Genomic DNA, 12772 nt, shown 5'->3' on the forward strand with positions numbered 1-12772 from the left:
TTCCAGAAAGAGGAAACAAAGAAATGCAAAACTGACATCAGACTTTTAATCAAATAGAGCTTCAGTGTTATAAAGAAAAATAATTTTGAAAACAAGTTTAAATCTATCTATGTGGACTCAAATTAAACTTCAAGAATGAGGTTGATTCAACAGGACTAAGAGGTTTATCTCCCAGGCATCATCTCTGAAAAAATTACTAGAGAATGTGTACTAGCAAGAAAAATAAGTTAAAATGGAAAGATTAAAGAACTGAGAAAACATTTCCAAAAGAGTTATCAAGCTAGATACATCTTATTTGGAAAAAGTCATATATATCAATATAAATATATCAAACAACAAAGTGAAGTTATAAATATATAGTAAATTATAAAGTAAATTATATATATAATTATAATTATATACATATCTGTATATGTATATATACAGATCCAATCTGACTGGCTAGGAGGAATGAGGGAGGAGGACAAGGAAATGAAAAACAGAAAACCCTGCTAAGGACCTTGACTTATTCATGGAAAAGATAGAGCCTGATTAAGTATGCCTTTGGTATAAAAAATTTAGGAAACAAAAAATTTTTTAATTTTTATAAGGAACCATTAGAAAAACAGAAACAAAGGACCTGCTTCCAACTATGAAAGAACAAAAAAAAAAAAAAGAAAGAAAATGTTTAGTCAAACTAACCAAAAGAAGAAAAGGCTGGTAAAAGAAAAAACAAACAAAATGTGAATAATAAATAAAAACCAAAATGAGATGGCAAGAATGAGTACAAAAATATCAATAGTCATATATAATATTGCTTAAAACAAAAAAGATTTAAAATAAATACAAGCATGAAATCAAGAAGCTCAAGAATAAAGTAAATATGATACAAGTAGAAAGGAGTCAGTGAAGACAAAAGAACTTACTACGTGGAAATTTCCTCCTATACTGGCTTTTAACCCATCCCTCTGTGTACAACTCACATCCCACTTTCACCTCCTTAGGAAACTCCTATTCACCTTCCAAGGTAGTATGGGGCAAAGCAGTTTGGTTCTTGATGCCATCCCCCTTGGCAGGCATTTAGAGTTTCACTTCCTAAGCTTAAGTAAGTCAACATTTCTCCATCTGCTTTACAACTTTAAAATAATTGACTGACACTCTTCTCTCTTTTCATGTATTCTTCATTCCTGTATGTTTACATTTTTTTAGTCCTTTAATACCATTTTACTGGAGTTTGGAAAGTGTTGTAGAGACTTCCATCTCCCCACCTAATATCCATTCTCTCCTACTTCCTTAATAAGAAAACCTCAATCTTATTGAGGAACAACAATATGAAACTTTAAAAATGTATTTGTCACACACTTGCAGTGAGCACAATCACATGACACAGTTTGGCCAATGAGATGTAACTGGAAGGCACTGGGTGGGGCTTGCAGGGAAAACTCTTGAAGGTAGCATATATGGCTCATGCTCCCTTGACCTCTCCCTTCTTCCTGCATAGATTGCAGACATTATGCTGAAGGTTGACTAACCATTGCATTATCATGTAAGTTATAAGCTCATAAGATTAATGGAATAGAAAGGTAAAAGGAGTTTAGGTTCTTGGTGATATCACAGAGCTACCATCCAAGCCCTGTACAGTCAAAAAATAAAAATTAGTTTGGACTGAGAACATAAAAATCTATCAGGCTGGAATAACAGGCATTAATTATCAGCTATGAAATTAACAGGAAACAATATTTCTTCCAAGGACATACTACAGCTATAAAATGTCCTAACAATCCCCTCCTTTGAGTGAATACTATTATTCTGTGCACACTGAGAAACTTAGTACTCTAAAATACTAATCTATCAGAAACTTTGCTGTTTGAAATTAGATAACCAAAAATGAAGCATCCCACTCTTGGCAGGAGGATCTATGTCAGTTTGACAGAGAGAAGCAGCCTTAACTTACAACAAACATGCTGAACTTCAGCAAAGGAACATTCCACATCTCTCTTAACTTTGTTACCAAAGGAACAAAGCTGGAGATACCATACTTCCTGATTTGAAACTACAATGCAAATCTATAGTAATCAAAACACTATATATTGGCATAAAAACAGAACTATAGATCAATGGAACAGAACAGAGAACCCAGAAATAAACTCATACATACGTGGTCAACTAATTTACAACAGAGGACGCAAGAATATACAATGGGGAAGGATGGTCTCTTCAATAAATGCTACTGGGAAAACTGGACAGTAACATGCAAAAGAATGAAACTAGACCATTATCTCACACTATACAGAAAAAATTACTTCAAATTGTATTAAAGACTTGAATGTAAGACCTGAAACCAAAAAAATTCCTAGAAAAAACATAGGTGGTAAGCTACTTGACACAAGTCTTGGCAATAATTTTTTAAATCCGACTCCAAAAGCAAAGGTAACAAAACAAAAATTAACAAATGGGACTATATCAAACTAAAAAGTGTTTGCACATCAAAGGAAACCATCAACAAAATGAGAAGACAACTTACTGAATGGGAGAAACAATTTGAAAATCATATATCTGAAAAGGGGTTAGTATCTAAAACATATAAAAACTCCTAAAACTCAAATGCAAAAAAATAATCATAATAAACAATCCAATTAAAAAATGGGCAGAGGATCTGAATAGATATCTTCCCAAAGACATCCAGATGGCCAACAGACATATGAAAAGACGCTCAACATCACTCATCATCTGGAAAATGCAAATCAAAACCACAATGAGATATCACCTTCTACCTGTTAGAATGGCTATCATCAAAAAGATAAGAAATAAAAAGTGTTGGCATGGATGTGGAGAAAAAGGAACCCTTGTGCCCTGTTGGTAAGAATGTAAATTGGTACAGTCACTATGGAAAACAATATAGAGGTTTCTCAAAAAATTAAAAATTAAACTACCATTTGATTCAACAATTCCACTTCTGGGTATTTATCTAAAGAAGAGGAAACACTAATTGAAAAAGATATATTAACTCTTATGTTCACTGAAGCATTATTTATAATAGCCAAGACATGGAAACAATTTAAGTGGCTATTGATGGATGAATGGATACGGAAAATGTGACACACACACACACACTGGAATACTACTCAGTCATAAGAAAGAATGAAATCTTGCCATTTGTGACAACATGGATGGACCTTAAAGGAATTATGCTAAGTGAAATAAGTCAAAGAGAAATGTCATATGATTTCACTTACATGTGGGATCTAAAAAACAAAACAAATGAACAAAACAAAAATCATAGATGAAGAGAACAGAATAGTGGTTGTCAAAGGGCAGGAAGGTAAGGGCATGGGTGAAATGAGTGAAGGCGGTCAAGAGGTGAAAACTTCCAGTTATGAAATAAGTAAGTCATGGGTATATAATGTACATCATGGTGATTACAGTCAATAATATTGTGAAGCATACTTGAAAGTTACCAAGAGAGTAAATTCTAAAAGTTAACCATGTATGGTGACAGATGGTAACTAAATTTACTGTGATGATCATTTCACATGTATTTCGAATTGTTATGTTGTATACCTGAAACCAATATAATGTTACGTGTCAATGATACCTCAATAAAAACTTTTTAATTTTGAAAAAATAAATAGCACTAAATGTATGGTGTATTGGAGTTGGTAAGACTCTAATTCAAAGAATTTTAGTATATTTTGAGAGAGAGAGAGAGAGAGAGACAGAATGTGCAAGAGTGAGCAGGGAAGGGGCAGAGGGAGAGAGAGAGAGGATCTTAAACAGGCTCCAGGCCTAGCACAGTTTGATGTGGGGCTCAATCTCACAACTGTGAGATCATGACCTGAGCTGAAATCAAGAGTCAGGCCCTTAACTGACTGAGCCACCCAGGTGCCCCAGAATTTTAGTAGTTTTAATATTAGTCAAACTTTGGCCCCAATAATTAGATGCTCTCTTCTGGGTCTCAAAAAGAAAGAAGTAAAAAAGCAAAGAGCATCTTTTGATTTAACAGCCTGCAGCACTGGGTGGACATTGATTGGGGAGGAACCTATTTAAAATTCTCACCATGAATGGGGCACCTGGGTGGCTCAGTCAGTTAAATGTCTGACTTCAGCTCAGGTCATGATCTCATGGTTCATGGGTTTGAGCCCCACATCAGGCTCTGTGCTGACAGCTCAGAGCCTGGAACCTGCTTCGGATTCTGTGTCTCCCTCTCTGTCCCTCCTCCTCTCTCTCTCTCTCTCTCTCTCTCTCTCTCTCTCTCTCTCTCTCTCTCAAAAACAAATAAAATATTTAAAAAATGTTTTAAAAATTCTCAGAGTGGTACTCAAAATGTGGCCCATGATTCTATTGCTGGCCCACATGGCTTCTTACCTTGTTACCAGGCTACAAATGGCCTCAAGAACCCTGCATTAGAGTAAATCAAACACACTATTTAATTTAGTTGACTTTTTTTCTCACAGCAACATTTTTTCAATGAAAGAAGTGCTGCATTGACTTACATTCTGCACAAATTCTTTAGCTTTTCACACACTTGTACTTGTGTTGCACTGGCCTTGAGTCCTTGTCACCACCATGGACTGCTTCTGTTCCAATGATGCCCGGAGCTAGAGACCCAGCAAAGCTGAGTCATAATCCAAGAGGACCTTAACACTGAGTTTGAATCTGCCAGAAATACCCAGCAAGGAAGGAGGATTGCTAGTCAGTATTACAACTTCCTTCACAAAACCTAGTAAGTAGACTTTTCCACTTTCAAAAGCTAGTGTTAAAAGTGTGCAATTCAGTTGAGCAATTTGGGGTGGGAAGAGACTAAATAGGTATTTTTTAAATTTATCAACCCAATCCAGAAGTTATTCAGTAATGAATTAAAGACACATTGACAGGGGCGCCTGGGTGGCTCAGTCGGTTGAGCGTCCAACTTCGGCCCATGTCATGATCTCGCAGTCCGTGGGTTCGAGCCCCGCATCGGGCTCTGTGCTGACAGCTCAGAGCCTGGAGTCTGTTTCAGATTCTGTGTCTCCCTCTCTCTCAGACCCTCCCCTGTTCATGCTCTGCCTCTTTCTGTCTCAAAAATAAATAAACATTAAAAAAAATTAAAAAATAAAATAAAATAAAATAAAGACACATTGACACACAGTGTGGTCTCAAATGTGTTTTATACATGTAGAAAATGACTGAAGGAAATATGCCAATATGATAATATGACAGAGTATTACTTTCTATCAAATTTCTATTTCCACATCTCCCTTAATAAAAGCCAGGCAAATTGCCCTGGTTGGCTTCCCTCCTTCAAGTTAATGAGCCTATTGCATGGGTTGTAATTTCTTAGCTTCCTCATGGAGGTAGGTTCCCCAGGACACATTCAGGCCAAACATAGGGCCACTGACAGAATGAACTTGCAGGCGATGAAAAGTATGGTAGTTGTTATATGAGTGATCCGGTAACAAACAAGCTGGGGCATAGGAGGAAGCCTTTGTGTTCTCGGGCCTTCTCATTCTCCAAGCTACACTCCTGTGGAGCAGCCAGTCCAGCCTGCCTTCCCCAGACCCTTAAAGCCTGCACCAGCCGCAATGCCTAGCAGACTTTCCAAAGACCAAACAACAAATGGACAGGGAACATCTTCTCAAGTTAAGAGCATCCACCTTACCTACAGATCACCTATAGGCCCAATTCTATACAGGTTCAGACATCTGCCAAGCTCCTTTAGGAAAATACACAAGAAGGTAATAGTGACTGGACCGTATATATAAATGATTATAGATTACAATTTAAGGAATGTGTGTGTGTGCATGCATACACATTCCTGATAAATTTCTAAGAGATTCTTATTTTATTTTATTTTATTTTATTTTATTTTATTTTATTTTATTTTATTTTATTTTATTTTATTTTATTTCATTTCATTTCATTTCATTTCATTTCATTTCATTTCAATTTTTTTTTTCTTAGTAGGCTTCATGCCCAGCATGGAGCTCATTGCGGGGCTTGAACTCAAGACCCTGAGATCAAGATCTGAGCTGAGATCAAGAATTGGACACTTAACCAACTGAGCCCCCTGTCACCCCGAGATTCATATTTTTAAATATATTTTATATTTTATGTATATTAAAATATACTTTATTTCAATTGTGAAAATTCTGTCATGTCAAAATAAGTCACTGAAAATTCTCTTTGGGCCTGGGGGCAGGACTACCAGATTAGAAAAGTAAAAGTCTCATCAAATGCTCTCTCCAAAAAGGAATGATAAAACTGTACAAAATTGTTTTTAAAAAAATAATAATAACCATTTCAGGATTCTGGAAATTGACCAAAGGCATACATCAAATAAATGTTTATTGAAGAAAGATTACTAACCCTCAAGTAGAAGCACTGATAGTCTGTGGCATTTCAAGTTGGGGCTGCTCTCGTATCTTCCTTCTCCTCACCCTGGATTCATCTGTGTCCACTTTCAGGGTGCTGAACTGATTTAAAATGAAGCAAAGAAAAACTCTATACTCCCTAAGCAATGTCACAAACAATAGTAATCTCTGTGGCAAAAAAAAAAAAAAAAAAAAAGAGGCCAGCAACTCAGATAGCTGAGATTGTAGTCTGGAGCAAGCAACAGACAGGCAGACTAGTGAGAAATTAATCAGAGATATCAGGAAAAGGAGATAGGCCACAGCGAGCCCTGATAACTTCTCAAATATCCTTGGTAGTCTGAAGGCTGAACACATGTACAAGGATGAATACATACTCAGGAGAGACTGGAGAAAGCCCTACCTATTCACATATCCCAGGCTGCCTGTGAAGCCTTGTGCAGAAGAAATGCAAGAAGAAAACCCAGCAGAAAGTAAAAGCCAGGATGATCATAAACTAAACTTGTCTGAACTTCCAATGCATCCTCCAAACACATGGATCCATTAGTGAGAGTGGAAGCTTTACTAGCTCAAGGAATTTGAGCACAGCCTTTGATCAATCATTACCTAACCATTAAGCTATGTTAAACCAGGGGCAACCCTTAGGAAGCCAGACTTACAAGAAGAAAAACAACAACATTTCTTTTGAGCAGAGAAATCAATGGCGAAATACTGTGATAAAGACAAACTCTAAAGCAGGTTTCAGCAATGGCACTGTTGATATTTTGGACCAGATAACCAGCTGCTGCAGTGGGGTTGGAGTTTCCTACGCGTTATAGGATGTTTGGCACGATACTTGTCCTCTACCATTAAATGACACTAGCACCCTCACCCTCAAGTCATAATCAAAAATATCTCCAGACAATGTAAACGTTGCCTGGGAGGCAAAATCACTCCCAGTTGAGAACCACTGCTCTAATTAATTAATCCAGACAAATCACTAAACAAATATAAGACAGATATAACATCAATCCCTGGAGTAAACAGGGACAGGATACAGAGTTGCTACAATGTTACTTAAAATGTCTAGTTTTCAACTACAACAACAAAATTATGAGAGCAAAAAGAAGACAGTATAACCAGTTTAGAATGAAAAAATATACCAATCAATAGAAACTGCCTCTGAGGGGTCTAAGATGTTGGACTTACAAAGATTTCAAAGCAGATATGATAAACATGTTCAAAGAACTAAAGGGAATAAAGTTTAAAAGTTAAAAGAAAGTAAGATGGCAATGATTCATAAAATAGAGAATATCAGTAAAAAGAAAATTAGTAAAAAGAAATTATTATCAGTTAAATATTATTATTTATCAGTAAAAATTATTATCAGTAAAAAATTATTTAAAAAAGAGAACCAAATGAAAATTTTGGGATTTTAATTAAATTAAAACCTATTGGACAGGCTCAAAAACAGATCTGAATAATATAATAATTTTTATAATAATAAAAATGATAAATGTGATGATACATCATTAGAAATTATCTGCCCTGAGGGGATGGGAAAAAAATAAGGTAAATGAACAGAGATATTCAGGATACCATCAAGCAAACAAGCATACACAAGATATACTAAAGAGAGCTCTTTAGACTGAAAGGAAATGACACTGGATATTAATTTTAGCCCAAATGAAGAAATAAAAAGCACCAGAAAAGATAATTATATAGGTAAATATCAAGGACTATATATATCTTCTTTTCTACAATTAACTTATTTTTTAAAATTTTTTTTAAAAATGTTTATTTTTGAGAAAGAGAGAGAGAAAGAGAGCACAAGCAGGGGAGGGGCAGAGAGAGAGGGAGACACAGAATCCGAAGCAGGTTCCAGGCTCCGAGCTGTCAGCACAGAGCCCCATGCAGGGCTTGAACCCATAAACTGCAAGATCATGACCTGAGCTTAAGTAAGATGCTTAAATGAGCCACCCAGGATCTCCTATGATTAACTTATTTAAAAGACAACTGCATAAAACAGTTAATTATAAAAGGATTTGTAGAGCTTAAAATATACAAAGAATATATAAATTTGTAGAACAGTGATAGCACAAAGGAGAAGGGATGAAATTGCAGGGTTTTTTTTTAATGTTTATTTATTTTTGAGACAGAAAGAGACAGAGCATGAACGGGGGAGGATCAGAGAGAGAGGGACACAGAATCCGAAGCAGGCTCCAGGCTCTGAGCTGTCAGCTTAGAGCCCGACATGGGGCTCAAACTCAAGGACCATGAGATCATGACCTCAGCTGAAGTCGAACGCTTAACCGACTGAGCCACTCAGGCGCCCCTGAAATTGAAGTTTTATTAGAGCAAAGTTTCAGTATTTTATTGGATTTTAGTTAGTATTACTGTCAAGTATATTGTTATAAACTGAGATGTATATTGTAATCCCTAAATTACACTAGAGCAACCACTTAGGAAATAACTCAACAAAAAAAAAATAATTAAAAAAAACAACAAAGCAATAATAAAGAAGAGAACCCAATTAAAAATGGCAAAGGATCTGAATATACATTTCTCTTAAGAATACAGACAAGTTGCTAACAAGCACATAAAAAGATATTCAGTATCATTAGTCATCATGGTGTATAGATCAAAACCAAATGAGCTGTCCCTTCACTTTATTAGAGCAGCTATAATGAAAAAAACAGACAATAACAGGTGTTGATGAGGATGTGAAGATATTAGAATCCTTGTATACTTCTGGTGGGACATAAAATGGTGTAGTTGCTTTGGAAAACAGTCTGACAGTTCCTTAAAATGGTTAAACATCTATATTCACCATATGATACAAATTATACTCCTAGACATATACCCCGGGAGAAATGAAAACATATGTCCACATAAAAATTAGTACATAAATGTTTATGGCAGCTTTATTCCTAATGGTCAATAAGTGGAAACAGCCCAAATGTCCATCAACCAGTAAAGAGACAAAGAAAATACAGTATATACACTGGCATAGATACAGTAGGTATATCCAATTGAGTACCTATAATGGAATATTATTCTGCAGTATAAAGGAATGAAATATCGATACCTGTTACAACATGGATAAGCCATGAAAACATTATGCTACGTTTAAAAATAGCCAATCACAAAATACTGCATATTGTGGGGTGCCTGGGTGGCTCAGTCAGTTGAGCATCTGACTTCGGCTCAGGTCATGATCTCACAGTTTGTGAGTTCAAGCCCCGCATCAGGCTCTGTGCTGACAGTTCAGAGTCTGCTTCAGATTCTGTATCTCCCTCTCTCTGCTCCTCCCCTGTTCACACTTTGTCTGTCTCCCTCTCTCTCAAAAATAAACATTAAAAACATTTATTCAGTGCTGCATATTGTATGATTCCCTATATATGAAATATCCAGAATAGGCAAATCAATACAGGCAGAAAGTAGATCAGTGGTTTCCTAAGACAGAAAATAGGGATTGACAGCTATTGGGTCCAGGATTTTTTTTCCAGGATGATGAAAATGTTCTAAAATTGATTGTGATAACAGTTGTATAACTCTGCTTATATAGTAAAAATGATTGAATTGCATATTTTTTAAAGTATATATTATACTAAAAGTAAAGGTTTTAAATTAAAAAAAAGAATTAAAATGGTACATTAGAAAATACCTATTTAACATAAAAGAAGACAGTAAAGGAAGAAGAAAGAATAAGAGAGACAAATGGCATACAGAAAACAAATAGCAAATGGCTGATATAATCCAACCTTATCAATAATTAAACTAAATATAAATGTTTTAAACACTCCAATCACACGGTGGAGATGATCAGACTAGATAAAAAGACAAGATCCAATTATATGCTGTCTACAAGAGATACACACTAGATTCAGACTCAAACAGATTGAAAGTAAAAGGACAGAAAAAGACAATGCAAACGTAACATAAAAAAGTTGGAGCGGCAATTACATCAATATCAGAGAAAACAGACTTTAGTATGCTTTTGGTTTCAATTACTCTGGAAAGCTCCCTAGGTGATTCTACGGTCCCAGGGATTAAGGCCAAGGGATAGAGGAGTTAAGGTTAAGGGACAGAGATGGACAAAACCAATAATGGCCAAACATAACACACAAAACCCCTGGGAATCCCTAAGGGAAAGGAAGGGATTAGGAGCATTTAGAATTCTTGTTCCTTTTACGGGGGCCGGTGGGGGGGGGGAGGTAAGAATTGGGGGAGGATGTGGAGATAAAAACTGCTTTTAATACCAGTAAAACATGATTCTGACTGATAAACATTCTCTCCTTGACCAAACTCTAATCAGGCATTTTTTCAACTAGGCCTCAACTTTTGGGCTTCTGTGTTCATCTCTGCATTGTTGAATTTTAGCAAAATCCTGGTAAGTAAGTTTAACCAGAATCCCCACCCTCATATGTGATTATTCTCAATATTTGATCAGGTTCCTCATCTTCCTTCATATCCAACAGATGATGCCTAATCACTCTGGCCTGCCTTCAGCAAAAATCCCGTTAGAATGGGTTAGCCCATGGGTTAGCCAGGATCTCCCATTTCCTTTCAAGTTTTCATCGTTATTTCCCTTCCATTGACCCCTACCCTACTCCTTGGCTATAAATTTCCAGTTTTCCCAGTTTTTGTATTTGGGGTTGAGCCCAATCTCTCTTCCCTACTACAAAACTCCAAGGAGTAGCCCCTCTTGAAAAAGTTTGCCTTACCATCTTTAATATGTGTTATGAATAATTTTTTCTTTAACAACACTCACGTAGGTGTTCTTCATAAACTAGTGTGGAATACAGAAACGCAGGCAGACACACACAGAACAACTGGCTTATATACTTCAGTTTTAAAATTCACTCATGATAAAAGTTATCTTACCGCCTGTAATCTTTGAGCATGGTATTCTGCTGCTGAAAAATATTTTCCTGGTGTTACCAGTTTATCAGTCATATTTGATACATACACCCCAATTTTAGTCATCTGTGTGGATGTTGTATTTGTAGTTTGCTGGAGCTTTTTTCTCTGAAAAACTGTCTAAAATAAAAACATAAATATTTAAATATCCACTATACACACATATAAGTGAGTAAAGAGCACATTTTTCTATCTGTTTAGTAAATTTTCTGTTATTATTTTAATTGCCATATAATTCCTTGAAAGATTTTAATTTTTTTAAGTTTTTCTTTAAATTCTAGTTAACATACAATGTAATATTAGTTCCAGATGTACAATATAGTGATTCAACACTTCCATACATCACCCAGTGTTCCTCACAAGTGTACTCCTAATCCCCATGACCCATTCAACCTATCCCCCCACCTACCTCCCTCTGATCACTATCAGTTTGTTATCTATAGTTAAGAGTCTGTTTTTTGGTTTGCGTCTCTCTCTCTTTTTCCCCCTCTTTGCTTCTTTGCTTGTTAAATTCCACATATGAGTGAAACCATATAGCATTTGTCTTTTCTCTGACAGACTTATCTCACTTAGCATACCCACATCGTTGCAAATGGGGAAGACTTTAGACAGGTATACAGAACATTTGTTGATTCTGCAGTTTCAAAAATCTCCATAGGAAAATAAAAATCTTACCTGGGTATCCCTACAAAATGCATAGTCTTTTTTGGTAATCTTTTTAGGTACAGTTTGTGTTCCAGCATTGTGATATTCTATTCCTGTTATTCTATGTCTGAATCCACCAAGAAATGGTTTGTGAAAGTCAGATTTTATAATCTCAACAGCTACGTCCTGGTACTGAGCAATGCCTAAGGAGGTAAAAACCAAGACTGAATGAAAGTTCACCTACAAAGGGACTCTAAAATACTTTATCTAAAAGACATCAAATAACTAACCAGTTTGTACTCTGACAGTTATGATGTGAGAGGCATCACTTAATCCATCTACTCTTTTGATTGGAAATAGATCTGGATCTGTAGAAAAGATTTCCACTTGTACAATATCCTGTGGCTTAACTCCATGTTGTAGTAGGGTCTCATTATTTTTAAGGATTATTCCTAAAAAATGACATGAAACTATAAGAAGTGTATGACAAAGAAATAACTATATGTACTCATTTTAAGGGGATCAAAAACATCGAAGATGATTCTATGAACACATATAGTTTAATTACTTAATAGAATATTGATGATGTCCACCCCTTACTATAATGTTAGTACAGAAAACTCCACAATGGGAAAAGTTAAGATGCAAGAATTCCACATTATAAACAAAGCTATAACTCTCACAGGATTTCTCATCAGAAACACAAATATATAATAAGCATGCAACTCTATAAATATTTTAAAGTAAAAACATATTCTATGAGTAAAATCGTATTCTAAACATTGATTCTCTAAAAAAAAAATCACAATGTGTGTAAGCACAGGACATATCTAATTCAGGGAAAATTTGATTATTGTAATACCCATTCCTGTCTCCAATGCAGAAAAGCATATACTCAG

At 35.6% G+C, this 12772-nt stretch overlaps 1 protein-coding gene across 3 annotated transcripts in view; it reads right to left on the reverse strand.

The window, feature by feature from the left end:
* Positions 1 to 12772, reverse strand: part of IQUB (IQ motif and ubiquitin domain containing) — a 126229-nt gene that overhangs the window by 99404 nt on the left and 14053 nt on the right. For all 3 annotated transcript variants that reach the window (XM_019825746.3, XM_045052689.1, XM_003982987.5), the window contains exons 4-6: positions 12164 to 12325; positions 11904 to 12076; positions 11193 to 11348 (exon numbers count right to left, since the gene is read on the reverse strand). In XM_019825746.3, the coding sequence (XP_019681305.2) occupies positions 11193 to 11348; positions 11904 to 12076; positions 12164 to 12325 (491 nt within the window). The remainder of the gene's footprint in view (positions 1 to 11192; positions 11349 to 11903; positions 12077 to 12163; positions 12326 to 12772) is intronic.

Source organism: Felis catus, chromosome A2 (assembly GCF_018350175.1).
Source record: "Felis catus isolate Fca126 chromosome A2, F.catus_Fca126_mat1.0, whole genome shotgun sequence".
In the NCBI taxonomy this organism is placed as follows: Eukaryota; Metazoa; Chordata; class Mammalia; order Carnivora; family Felidae; genus Felis; species Felis catus.